At 41.6% G+C, this 14245-nt stretch overlaps 1 protein-coding gene across 1 annotated transcript in view; it reads left to right on the forward strand.

The window, feature by feature from the left end:
• The window catches only part of nell2b (neural EGFL like 2b), a 45808-nt gene extending 33482 nt beyond the window's left edge, over positions 1-12326 (forward strand). Inside the window, exons 16-20 of the mRNA XM_030777675.1 lie at positions 3672-3812; positions 3900-4093; positions 4458-4634; positions 10612-10839; positions 12285-12326. Of these exons, the coding sequence (XP_030633535.1) occupies positions 3672-3812; positions 3900-4093; positions 4458-4634; positions 10612-10839; positions 12285-12326 (782 nt within the window). The remainder of the gene's footprint in view (positions 1-3671; positions 3813-3899; positions 4094-4457; positions 4635-10611; positions 10840-12284) is intronic.
• The last annotated feature ends 1919 nt before the right edge of the window (positions 12327-14245 follow it).

The following is a 14245-nucleotide window of genomic DNA, read 5'->3' on the forward strand; positions in this document are numbered from 1 at the left end:
TGTTTGAATGAGGAAGCAGTGTGCGATAAACTGAGGAGTATGGCTCGTTACATGATTTGATTAAGCTCTACTTCATTCTTGTGAATTCCGATGTGGCTGAGACCACACCCCTGTCCATGCAAAATATGGAGGGGCATGATCAATTAGCATATTAGTGAAATATTTCATTTTCAAATCCTGCATTTACATTTACATTTAACCTTTATATTTATATAATGTTATTTTATAATTTTGCTTTAATGCAGATCATTACTCTTGGAAAAAGTATTACAATATTTTACCTGAATTTCTCTCTAAATGTTTAAAAAAAGTGACAGTTGAAAATTGAAGTGCATTTTTTTTTACATTTGGCAGAAGGTGCAACGTTTTACAAACGGCGCCCCATAGTAAATATGTACATTTGTACAACTCTTCTTTGCCACATTGTAAAGACTGCCAACGGCAGCAAATTCATGGAAAGAGATTTCTACAAACATTGGTTTGGATGTCACTTAATGTACAAAGAGATGGAAGAACTGGAAGGACAAGTACATTCGCCTCAGAAAAAGAGTTACTGCGTTGCAGTAATTTCAGTAACTGTTGTTCCAGTATTTATTACTCCAACATGATCTGCTCAGTCAGTCGCCCACTGTTTCAAGTATACAAATAAGGTGTCCCTTATTTCTCTACATAAAAGGTGGCAACCCTAATGCTATGGAACCATGGAACCTAATGCTAATTTGCTTCTAACATATTTGTGAATAGGTTATTTCTCTCCTGTATTTCACCAGTAAATTTCAGGGATTTTCCTCTCCCCGTCTGATTCATGAAGTTCTTATTCTTCTCAGGAGCTTAAGAACAGTCATCTATGCATTGGCGGTGAGCGTCACCATTTGACATGAGTGCTGTAGAATGCACAGATTCTCTTTCAATGGTGTAATTTTGTATTAGACTGTGATTGCACTGTACTTCCACTGCTTAGAAACCTGCCAACAGATTTGACAAAAAATAAATAAATAAATAAAAAGGCTATTTCTGTAAATCGCCAGTCAACATGCACAGAGACTGGTGTCCCATTCTATTTAACTGTGGAAAACATAGTTAAAACATGCTAAAACATAGTTAAACCATGCTATGTATTACTGAGTATTTTGGTAAATCCTGCATCCCACAAATGAAAGTGGCCTAATTGCCAGTCATAGCTTTGACTAGCTTGTCATCTGAGCAAGGGCAGTTTAACGGATGTCCTGCATTACGGATGCAGTGAGGTCTTTCTCCCAGTGGAGCTAGAATAAATAAATGAGGAGAATATGCTTTGTGTCGTCTGCTGGCAACACCGTCCAACAAATTAGTCACAGGAACTGGAAGACAGCGAGCGCCTTTGGGGGTCATGCACTGAGTGCAAACCCAAATCAATTCTCCCCACAGGGGCCACGACAGAGCAAATGTCAGGCTGTCCTTCGAGGAATAACCGGAGGAGACAGAAGTTACTGTGAAAAAAAAAAAAGAAAAAATGTCAGGGCCAGCAGCACCGCTGCCCCCCGTGTCTGTTTTATCACCATTCAGCATTCTTGCCGCCATCTGGATCTCTTTTTCAACTCACTCTCTCTGTCTGTCTGTCTGTCTGTCTCTCTCTCTGTCTCTTTCCCTCTCTCTCTCTGTCTCTCTCTCTCTCTGTCTCTTTCTCTCTCTCTCTCTTTCTCTCTCTCTCTCTCTCTCTCTCTCTCTGTCTCTGTCTCTCTCTCTCTCTCTCTCTGTCTCTGTCTCTCTCTCTGTCTCTCTCTCTGTCTCTTTCCCTCTCTCTCTCTCTCTCTCACTCTTGCTGGCTCACTCACTCACTCAGGAATGTAATTTTGGGAGATCGGAGAAATAGAGAAATGTTTTGTAAAAAAAGAAAAAAGAGAGAAAAGGACGAGAGCCAAGAGAAAGGCTGAGGAGGTGAAATATGAGTATTTAATGCTTGTCACGGCAGAGTTGCTCCAGCAGATAAACTAATGCGTCTCAACACTTAATATGACGACTGGTTATTGACTGAGAGTGGTTTCCTTGGTAATGAAGACTAGTCCTGTATGAAACTGCATTAGAGATGGATTTGGAATAGTCTTAGGATCGGTCTTTACATTAAGTCGAGGACTTTAAGAAGCCAGCTTCTTTGTTTGCCTTGTTGCATGTTAGATAGGATGTAATACATATTAAATCAAAGCTGAGTTAAAATTGATTCTCTTTTGCAGTGCTGTTTTAACAGCTGGTATTTTATTGTAGTATGGGTGTTTAGTGTATCTGTGTGTGTGTGCGTGTGCACGTGCATGCGTGTGTGTGTGTGTGTGTGTTTTTACAATGTTTGTTATTGACCACAGAAATGCAGAAGCTTTGACAATGTATACCAGGGCTATTCAATTAGTTTGGAATGGGGGCCATTTCATGAAAAGGATCCCAAATATGGGGCCTGAGAAACATGGCTTGAAATAAGAGTGATCACATTAACAGCCACAGATACAGTGAAATACAACAACATAGCAGTGCATATATTGTGTTTTGCAGAGTAAACACACGTGCCTCGCACAGACAGATATAAATGCATACCTGTCTGCCATTCACTGTTGAACTGCCTGTTTTCTGATTCAACTTTTCGTTTTAAATGTAGAAAGACATTTTGTCTAACTAACTTGCTAACGTGTTGGCAAGAACAGGACCACAGGCGCCGAGAAGAGAGTGTGGAGATGCAAAAGTGGAGAGCAGCGTGTGCATCAGTTAGCGATGATTAATTTTTTTTTTTTATATTGATAGGTCCGGGACAAACAGGGATAATTGTGACACCGTGGCAGGACAAATGGGATGGGAAATAATTGTGACACAGGATCATACAAAAATTATAAACTTCAGTTATTTACTTATTTTTTAACTAATTACATTTTTTAGGGCAATACGTAGCCCACTCAAAGTGCCAGTATAAATTGCTTCGCAAGCCAGCCCAGCCCCGGGGCCGCCAAGTGAATAGCCTGGATGTCTGCCTTTTTCAACATGAAAATCAATTTGGATATTCTTCATGTGCAACTGTTGAAGATGTTGCTGACAGATAATCCAAAAATCATTAGAGACCTCAGGAAAATCACTTCTTGACATTTTGCTATCAGACATGCTTAATTGCCTGTAGTGAGTCCTGGTGTGTAGCTCGAGGCCAAATCACCCTTTAATACACACAAAGCGTTCATCTTGCGAAACCGTTACAGTAACCGTTTACATCTTTATGTTTTTTCCTTTCTTGGGGAAAGGAAAGTCTTTAATTTGTCTCTGTTGGTTATGAGACAGATCTTTCTCAATAGTAGAACATATATGCATGATGCATGGAGAGCTTCTGTTAGAGAAGCTGAAGGTGAAGTCTTTAGTCAGTGTTAAAAATGACACACCACACACTCTGCACCAGCGTTTGGATGCGTGCTCACCAAGGACCGAATGCATTCTTAGGAGACTTTATCACTTACAGATTCAATTACAGAAGAAGTAAAAGCATTCATAAGAGTGTGAATTGAGAAGCATTTTTGTGTGAATTTTTTTTTTCTGTTCTTTAATAATTGGCAGGATGGCCTTGGTGGAGGGAAGAGGGTTTATGGGTGATGGTCTAAGCTTGTAGGTCCATACAAAGAAAACTTCCTCCTCTTCATCTTTCTTTCTTTTTTTCTTTTTGGATCTAGATATCGACGAGTGTTTGAATGGGTTTGTCCAGTGTGACAGCCGGGCCACCTGTGTCAACCTACCAGGCTGGTATCACTGTGAATGCCGTGACGGTTACCACGACAACGGCATGTTTTCAGCCAATGGGGAGTCCTGCGAAGGTAAGACAGGTGTCACTCTAAAACAGTCTGGTGTTGAAGACTAAAACTAAACTCTTAACCAATGACTTTGTGAATTTGGAACTGTAGACATTGATGAGTGCCTGACTGGAAGACACACATGCACCAATGACACGGTTTGCGTGAATGTGGACGGAGGCTTCGACTGCAGGTGCCCGCACGGCAGGAACTGTACGGGCGATTGTTACCATGAAGGAAAGGTCAAACACAGCGGACAGATCTGGGTCCTGGACGAGGACAGGTGCTCGGTCTGCTCCTGCCAGGTGAATGAGGGAAGATCTGGGGAGAAATGTCCTCTGACCTTCGAGTTGGCCAACTACTGGTTCTGCTAGCTTTCAGCTGTCGCCCTCTCTGTCTCTATCTCTCTCTCTTTCTCTCCTCTTTTTATGTCTTTTTTTGTGCTGTGCTCTGTCCTTTTGCCTCCTTATGTATTTGGTTTCATCTCATAATTTTCTATATTTTTCCATTCTGTTTTAACTGCCTCTCTCCCTCTCTCTCTCTCTCTCTCTCTTTCATATCTCTCCTCCTGTCATAACTTCAGTTTCTGTCTTTGCTGTTTTGCTGTGTGTGTGTGTGTGTGTGTGTGTGTGTGTGTGTGTGTGTGTGTGTGCATGTGTGTGGGATCAGAGTGGTCTGGTGACATGTCGGCGGATGGTGTGTGACTGTGACAACCCCACGGTGGATCTGTTCTGCTGCCCTGAGTGTGACCCACGCCTGAGCACACACTGCCTACGTCAGAACGGCCTGCTCACCTACAACAACGGAGACACTTGGGTGGAGAACTGCCAGCAATGCCAGTGCATGGTAACCACAGCCTCAGGCAATCAGCATGTCTCTCAACCAATCAGTATCTTTTTCAACCAGTCAGCATTTCTCTCAGCCAAACAGTATTTCTGTCAGCCAATCAGTATCTCTCTCAACCAGTCAGCATCTCTCTCAGCTAATCACCGTCTCTCTTAGCCAATCACTGTCTCTCAGTCAGTCAGCATCTCTCTCAACCAATCAGTCTCTATCTCAAACAGTCAGCGTCTTCCAACATCCAAATGAACTAGATCACAAAAGTTTAATACTGTTTTCCATTCTCTCTTTCCCTGTATGCAGTAGCGGCAGCAGTTTTTTTATGGAGTCTGGATTATTTGAAATGAGATCTTTGTCCTCTGAAATACAGCCATAAATCTCCACTATATGTCTCAGATATGGTTCAACACTGCGTCCTCTGCATTTCCAGGCCTTACAGAATTAACAGCCTGGGTTTTTATGCCAAAGAAACAAGCAGCATTTTTTAGCAGCTCTGGTTTCCATTCCATTTCCAGAACAAGATCGCTCCAAACTCTGCTCTTTCATCATGTTTCATTCTCATTGCACTGCTTTGAGTCAATGAGTCAAGAAGCCTGACTTTCTGGCACTGGCTAAATATCTCTAATAAAGGAGAGAGAGAGAGAGAGATGTAAGGAAAGCCTCTACAGTTGTGACAGCAGTTTGATGGTAAATGTAATGAAACAGGTGTGATGGGAATTGTAGTGAGACAGGTGTGATGGTAAATGTGGTAAGACAGATTTGATGGGAATTGTGGTGAGACAAGTTTGATGGTAGATATAGTGAGACAGGTATGATGGTAAATGTAGTGAGACAGGTATGATGGTAAATGTAAGAAGACAGGTTTGATGGTAAATGTAGTGAGACAGGTATGATGGTAAATGTAAGAAGACAGGTTTGATGGGAATCAGCATAGGACAAAGGAATGAAAGCAACAGGAAGTGACTGCTCCACAGGCTTCAGCTGAAAGCCAGTTAGGCAGAGTGAAGGAGTAACTATGTCAAAGCATGTGCCAGAGACACACACACACACACACACACGCACACACACACACACACACACACACACAGTCTTCAATAGTCAGGTATCCCTTGCACCCATTTGCATTCAATAAATCAAATTTACAGTGTTTAATTATTGAATCAAAGCTTCTTGGCTTCTTTTTCCCCTCTGATAATGTGCTTCAAGTCCTTAAGTCCTTTCTGTAGTTTGTTTGAATGGGTTTTAATTTTTTGAAGCCACAGATCAGCTAATCAAAGGAGTCAGACCTTTCATTCTAGCCACATACCGCTGTAAAGATTAAAGTGTTTTAAAGAAGGCCCTATAAAATAAATATGATTTTTAAAAGGATTAATCTATTCTCTCTCTTCACACAAACCTCAGGCTATAAACCAGACACTGAGACTCATGCTGTAAACCAGACACTGAGACTCACACTGTAAACCAGACACTGGGACTCGCACTGTAAACCAGACACTGAGACTCACACTGTAAACCAGACACTGAGACTCGCACTGTAAACCAGACACTGAGACTCGCACTGTAAACCAGACACTGAGGCTCGCACTGTAAACCAGACACTGGGACTCACGCTGTAAACCAGACACTGAGACTCGCACTGTAAACCAGACACTGAGACTCGCACTGTAAACCAGACACTGGGACTCACGCTGTAAACCAGACACTGAGACTCGCACTGTAAACCAGACACTGAGACTCGCACTGTAAACCAGACACTGAGGCTCGCACTGTAAACCAGACACTGGGACTCACGCTGTAAACCAGACACTGAGACTCGCACTGTAAACCAGACACTGAGACTCGCACTGTAAACCAGACACTGGGACTCACGCTGTAAACCAGACACTGAGACTCGCACTGTAAACCAGACACTGAGACTCGCACTGTAAACCAGACACTGGGACTCACACTGTAAACCAGACACTGGGACTCACGCTGTAAACCAGACACTGAGACTCGCACTGTAAACCAGACACTGAGACTCGCACTGTAAACCAGACACTGAGACTCGCACTGTAAACCAGACACTGGGACTCACGCTGTAAACCAGACACTGAGACTCGCACTGTAAACCAGACACTGAGACTCGCACTGTAAACCAGACACTGGGACTCACGCTGTAAACCAGACACTGAGACTCGCACTGTAAACCAGACACTGAGACTCGCACTGTAAACCAGACACTGAGACTCACACTGTAAACCAGACACTGAGACTCGTGCTGTAAACCAGACACCGAGACTCGCACTGTAAACCAGACACTGAGACTCGTGCTGTAAACCAGACACTGAGACTCGTGCTGTAAACCAGACACTGAGACTAATGCTGTAAACCAGACACTGGTGGCTGGACACACTTGTCCTTGGCTGGCCTTCTCACCGAGAGGAGACAGCTAGCAAATCAAAGTGTGGCTTTAGCCCCCCTTTTGTGCGCTTGTGTAATGAGATTTGCACTGACGGTATCCCATGTGGTTTTAGTGGTGTTTTAATGCTAAGCTGGGGGATAGAGGGATATGACATGGAGAAAAGAATAGCAGTAATAAAATACTGAGGGAGGAAAGAGGGAATGAGCATGTGCACTAAGAGTGATCACGTTACTCTGGTAACGCAGATGAACTGTACAAAATATGTCCAATTAAAGTAGACATTTTTAAACTTTTATTAGTTTTGTGGGTTGATTTGGAAATGTCTGACTTTCTCTCTCATTCTCCTGTGTATGATTTATGAATTCAAGATATCTGTTATGTGTGTATGTGAGTGCGTGTGTGCGTGAGAGAGAGAGAGAGAGAGAGAGAGTGCGTTTGTGTTTGTGAGGAAGGGAGGGGGGTGTGAATCTGAGAGTGAGTACGTGCGTCTGAATGAGAGAGTGCGTGTGTGTGCGCTCTCACACACTTCTGCTTGTCCATGTATGTGTGTTGTGCTGAACCTTAAGCCACTAATGATCAATTTTTCTCTATAAATCATCACTGTAATATGTCATATTGTCATATCATGTTTCTGTCAGTGATTATATCTGTAGCTCCGGGTTGCCAATATATCTGACTGAATGAAGGGTGTGGTGTAAGGTCATGTATTTGTCATTGGTCATGTGGTGTCAACCTGTCAACTGTAACCTGTAATCCCCGAGGTCATATCAAGTGCTCAACACACACACATACACACACACACACACACATTATCAAACAGTTCAGGGTCTATGAGCTCTACACACAGAAAACAATTTTCAATTTACAATTTAGCATTTGGCAGACACTTTTAGCCAAAGCGACTTACAATCAGTGCATTGGTCGGATTCCTAATACCTCATAAGCAGATATCGCAATAAGACTGAGCGTCAATTTACTCCTCTCTCTCCTCTCTCTCTGTTTCCCTCTTCCTTTCTCTGTTGCTGTCAGTAATACTTTTCTCACAGACACATGGACAAAATACATATATTGATCCAGTTGATGCTATGTTTTTAGTATGATGCTTTAGATTGTTTTAGATTAGATTAGACATTTTATATCTATATTTTTGTAGTCTTTATGAATAATCTTTAATAATAATATTATTATTATTAATCATAATAATAATAATAATAATAATAATAATAAGAATAATAATAATAATGATAATAATAATAATTCTGGCAGCAGCATTCTGGACCAGCTGAAGACTTTTGGTACTAGAGGCAGGCAGGCCAGAGTATAGAACATTGCAGTAATCGAGGCGAGACGTGACGAATGCGCAAACAATGGTTTCTGCTTCTGCCATACTTAGAAAGGGCCTAATTTTAGTGATGTTACGGAGTTGAAAAAAGGCAGTTTTAGTTCTGTTTTTGATATGCGTGACTAAGCAAGAGACTAGAGTCAAAAATCACGCCAAGGTTTTTAGCTGTAGAGTTTTGACGGATGATGCAGTTGTCAAAATTTAGGGTGAGATCACTGAAAAAATCCTTATGCATAGGGGGACCAATTCAGTCTTGCCTGCGTTAAGCATCAGGAAATTTGAAGACATCCAGCCCTTAATAGCACAAAGACACACCTCAAGGTTAGCCAATTCAGAGCGGTCATTGTGCTTGATAGGTAAGAAAATCTGAGTATCATCAGCATAACAATGGAAGTTAATGTTGTAACTACGAATACGAATGTCACCCAAAGGGAGCATGTAAATAGAGAATAGGAGAGGGCCAAGGACCGACCCTTGAGGAAAACCATATTTAAACTCACGGTACTCAGAGGTCACATTATTATAGCGGACACACTGCTTTCTCTCTGAGAGATAAAATTTAAACCAAGAGAGCGTCTGGCCATGAATGCCAATTTGATTTTCCAGGTGCTTTAACAGTGTAGTATGATCGACTGTGTCAAATGTTGCACGAAGATCAAGTAGAATACGTGCCAGGCGAGGCAGAAGACCTCTAGTTTAGTGGCCTGCCATTTCTGTTCCAATCTCCTACACACCTGCTTCAGTGCACGGGTGTCATTATTAAACCAAGGTGGTGAGTGTTTACACCTATTTACGAGCTAGAATAAGATCTATTCAAGTGTTGCCACTGAGATGAGTGGGTTTGTGGACATATTGGTTAAAGCCAAAAGTGTCTATGATAGCTGTAAAAGCTTTATTAAGAGAATCAGAACTGTTATTGATGTAGACATTAATGTCCCCCAGTATTTAAAGACTGTCTCTATGAATTTATCTCTGTTATTATAATGAGAGTGGATAAAATCCTGTATCCGCTCTCATTATATTAACAGATAAATTCAGAGAGATAGTCTCTAAATGTCCATAGTGGTTGTGGTAGTGTATTATAACTAGTGTCACATCACTAAATTTAGAGAATCTATTCAATATTCACTACATATCCACTACATATACAATATTCACAGAGTCCTATTCTAATGTATCACTAAAAACAGTATTCACAGAGTCCTATTCTAATTTATCACTAAAGACAGTATTCACATAGTCCTATTCTAATTTATCACTAAAGACAGTATTCACATAGTCATCACTAAATAAAATATTCACAGTCTTACTCCACTTTATCATTAAGAAATTATTCACAGAGTCCTATTCTAGTTGATCACTAAAGTCAGTATTCACAGAGTCATCACTAAAGAAAATATTCACAGTGTCTTATTCCAGTTTATCACTAAAGAAAATATTCACAGTGTCTTATTCTAGTTGATCGATAAAAACAATATTTAGTCCTGTTCTAATTTTTCTATTATTAAATTTGTAGAAGATGACCCTCTGGGCTTGTTGCAACAAAGCAAAATGCCAGGACAATACTATAAGTCTCTCTCTCTTCCTCTCTTTCTCTCTCACTCTTGCCATCTCTGTCTTTCATTTTCACCTGCTTTTTCTACCTTCCTCTCTAACCCCCCCCCCCCCCCCCTTCTCTTCCTTTCCCTCTCTGACTATCTGAACAGAGGAAAGTACCCATCCTTGTATTTGCACAGTCCTAAATCAGATAGTGGCAAAGTGTAGAGATGGACTGTAGCAGTGTCTGCATATGGCCTCTGCTGCCAAAGAGTCTATTGACCTTATGCTGTACAGCACTGACTGGTTACATCATCCGCTGCCCATCCGCTTCTTCTGCTCCACTGATCAGGGAACAGTTTTGGGAAACAGGTTGTGCCTTACACACACAGTAAACCTGTATCTTCATGGCCCAAAATCACTGTACAGCCAAATATCTGACAGTGTGTCATTAGCAACATCACATGTAACTCAGCCAACCAGTGAAGGGTTCAGACAATACCAGTTTGCATTTGTTGGCATAAACAGACAGAGATAAATCTAAATGTATAGCCCATGAAAAAGATGACATACCTCAACATTCAGCATTCATCTCTCTCTCTCTCTCTGTCTCTCTGTCTCTCTCTCTCTCTGTCTCTCTCTCTCTCTCTCTCTCTCTCTCTCTCTCTCTCTCTCTCTCTCTCTCTCTGTCTCTCTGTCAGCGTGGGGAGGTGGACTGTTGGCCTGTGCCCTGTCTTCCTGTCCCAGACTGTGAATTCACGCAGGTTCCAGAGGGCGAGTGTTGCCCGCGCTGCGTCACAGACCCCTGCCAAGCCAACACCATCCACAACGACATCGCCAAGAGCTGCGTGGATGAGTACGGCGTGACCCGGTTCAGCGGCTCCGCCTGGACCAAACACGGCACTGAGTGCTCTCTCTGTCAATGCAAGGTACGGTCCATCTCTCTCTCTCTCTCTCTCTCTCTCTCTCTCTCTCTCTCTGTCTGTCTGTCTGTCTCTCTCTCTCTCTCTCTCTCTCTCTCTCTCTCTGTCTGTCTGTCTGTCTGTCTCTCTCTTTCTCTCTCTCTCCCTCTCGCTCACACACACACACACACACACACATCTGCACACACAGTCACACACACACACATACATTACCGTGGACATTCATACATTCCCTAGGAACACTTAATACATAAAGACCTGCTGCACTTACACTGGGACATGAAACACCTACACAGTAAGACTCTAAACACCTACACAGTAAGACACTAAACACCTACACACTAAGACATTAGACGCTAACACACTAAGACACTAGATATTAACACACTAAGACACTAGGCGCTTGCACACTAAGACACTAGATGCTAACACACTAAGACACTAAACACTTACACACTAAGACACTAGATGCTAACACACTAAGACACTAGGCGCTTGCACACTAAGACACTAAACACTTACACACTAAGATACTAGATGCTAACACACTAAGACACTAGGCGCTTGCACACTAAGACACTAAACACTTACACACTAAGACACTAGACACTTACACAGAGGTCTACAAATGCCCCTACACACTTCACAAACAAACCCTGACAAATCTCACAGTTACATAGCACGCACTCACACAGGCACACTCACACACACACATACACATGTTCACATGTACACACAAATGTGTGCATTGAAAAGGTCTTCAGGGCAAAGACTTGTCATATATGTTGACTTGCTGTACAGAATCGAGTGTGAGTTTGTGTGTGTGAGTTTGAGTGTGTGAGTTTATGCATGTGTGAGTTTGTGTGAATAGACTCACCCACACCTGATCTTCCAATAGAAATGAATAGAGCCAACTCCAGCAAGGGTTAAATGCCTGTCGAATGCTGAAGAGAAAAAAAAACAAAAAAAAAAAAAACAACCTGCTTATACTGATGTACTGAATAAGCCATCAAGGTTGGCCACACTGTTTAATTGAACTGTGAAAGAATACACACACACAAACACACACACACACACACACACACGCACACGCACGCGTGCACATGGACGCTCAAATTCCTGTGCTAGAATCTGTGGCTAATTTTTAACAATTGCATGAATAAATTTTAATGTGTGGAGTGTGATTTCTTTTCACTATCTACAAAAAGGAAAGAGGCACATCTTTGACTTTATTCTCATTGAATTCCTTGAAGTACTTCTCTGCTCTGAAGGTCAGATGACATAGAAGAGCACACTCACACACACACAAAACACACAAGAATTGAGCATGAAGTCTATGTTTGCTGTGTTCATGGCTTGATGCTTCTTTCTCTCTCTCTCTCTCTCTCTCTCTCTCTCTCACTCTCTCTCTCTCTCTCTCTCTCTCTCTCTCTCTCTCCCCCTTTCCACAGAATGGTCATGTTTGCTGCTCTGTAGACCCTCTGTGCCTGTAGTTTCTCCAGAGGCGATCTGCTCCCTGTACAGTCTCCTTAAACTGTTTGATACCAAATACTCCTCTCTAACACTACAGTGCTGACTGCAGGCTGCAGCTGTGTGTGTCAAGGCAAACTACTGCTGGCGTTGCCTGGGCAGTGAATGTTCTGCAAACATGCGCTTCTAATTATCTGTACATTTCTAAGGATTGCAGTTGTTTCGATGAAAATTGTTTGTGGGCGATGAGCTTTGTAGAAAAGAACGAATCAGATGTTGCTATGGTGTCGCTAAGTTTCCTGTACACTGTACACGCCAGGATGTTCCAGTTGTTTAGCGGTCACTGTTTCCAAACTGACAAACACGTTCCTGGAAATACATCCCTTTGACTGTAAATTAACAAAACTTTCTGCATTCAGTGTATCCCTGTTACTGAGCTGCAGGTTATTCCTTTACCAAAAGATTCAAATACCTGGATATTGTGATTTTTTTCCTGTGCTGTTCGACTTTCCAAACTTCCTTTTGAGAAAAAAACATTGTGATATTTAGATGTTTTGTTGCACATTTTGTTATTTGATGTTTAATTTGTTCTGTAAGTTGGTATTGTTTCATTGTGAATATAAATAAAGATTTCCAATTAAACTATTTGTTATTGTTTTTATTTTTTAATAGAATTTCTGTTTTATTTTTTATTAACTGATTTTGGTCTTAAGTGTAGAGTCACTACGGGGAAACTAAGATGAAACTTTCAGTTGTAACAGGAAAAACAGTCAGTCCACGGAACAGGAAATGACATTTGCCCTGTGCATAATATTATCACAAACATTTTTATTTTTGTTTTTTTGAGTTTTCAACCTTGCTCCATGGCTCACACATCTGCTGCAGGAACTAAAAAGACTTTTAATTATAGGAATTTAAAATTCCTCATTCAGTTTACAACGGTCACAGTCTTGAGAAATATTGTAAAATTTCAGAGATGGTGTTTCATTGTATGAAAGACACTTTTCTTTTGTTAGCTTTTTCGATCAAATGAATATGTACGGCTTATGATTTCCATTTCCAAGAAGATTCATTCTCTGTAACCTTGGTGATTTACTAAGGACTTCATTAACTGATGACTGGATATGACCGATTTTCAACATATTAGAAATGATATATCTAAATGTGAAACAGTGCTGATAACATATTTCACCATGGAAAACAATTATTGCAACATTAATTTAAGCTCTAAATTGTGCTGTATTTTGAGATCAGTATCACTCTTTTTCTGTTGCTCCCCCCTCCCCCACTTCATTAAGTCAATAGCCATGTGTTGATTTATTCAGTGTAATCCTTGTTCCTTTGAAGTGGGTATGAAAGGCTTGCTGAGTGACACACACACTGGCCAGTGTCTCCCTTTCCATATGTTTTCTCTCATCTCAGTAGATTAGAGCTCAAGAACTACCCCCACTCTCTCTTCCTGCCTCTCTCCAGCACTTGCTCCATCAGCTGGGCCTCTCCATCCTCACTTAACCTCCATCCTTACTAATCTGGATGATTACTGGCCCCAGCAATGCCACTGCATCACTACACTCCTGCATCTGTGAGCCCGACTTAGTACATAACACAGTCCGTCTAAGCAGTGATCTGAAGTCAGTGCACCCCACTCCTGCATGAACAAACCTGACTCATTACAGTACGTATTCAGCCTAACTGCTGATCTGAGGTCAGTGCACCATACTCCTGCATGAACAAACCTGTCTCAGTACAGTACGTATTCAGCCTAACTGCTGATCTGATGTCAGTGCACCATACTCCTGCATGGACAGGCCTTATTCAGTACTCCACATATTCAGCCTGACTGCTGATCTGAGGTCAGTGCACTCTTCAAACAGAATACTTGCAGGTATTTTCTTTCAATTTTTAAAAGGTGGTAGCTCTATTTTTACTTTCAGTGAGAGAG

Source organism: Chanos chanos, chromosome 1, assembly GCF_902362185.1.
Source record: "Chanos chanos chromosome 1, fChaCha1.1, whole genome shotgun sequence".
NCBI lineage: Eukaryota > Metazoa > Chordata > Actinopteri > Gonorynchiformes > Chanidae > Chanos > Chanos chanos.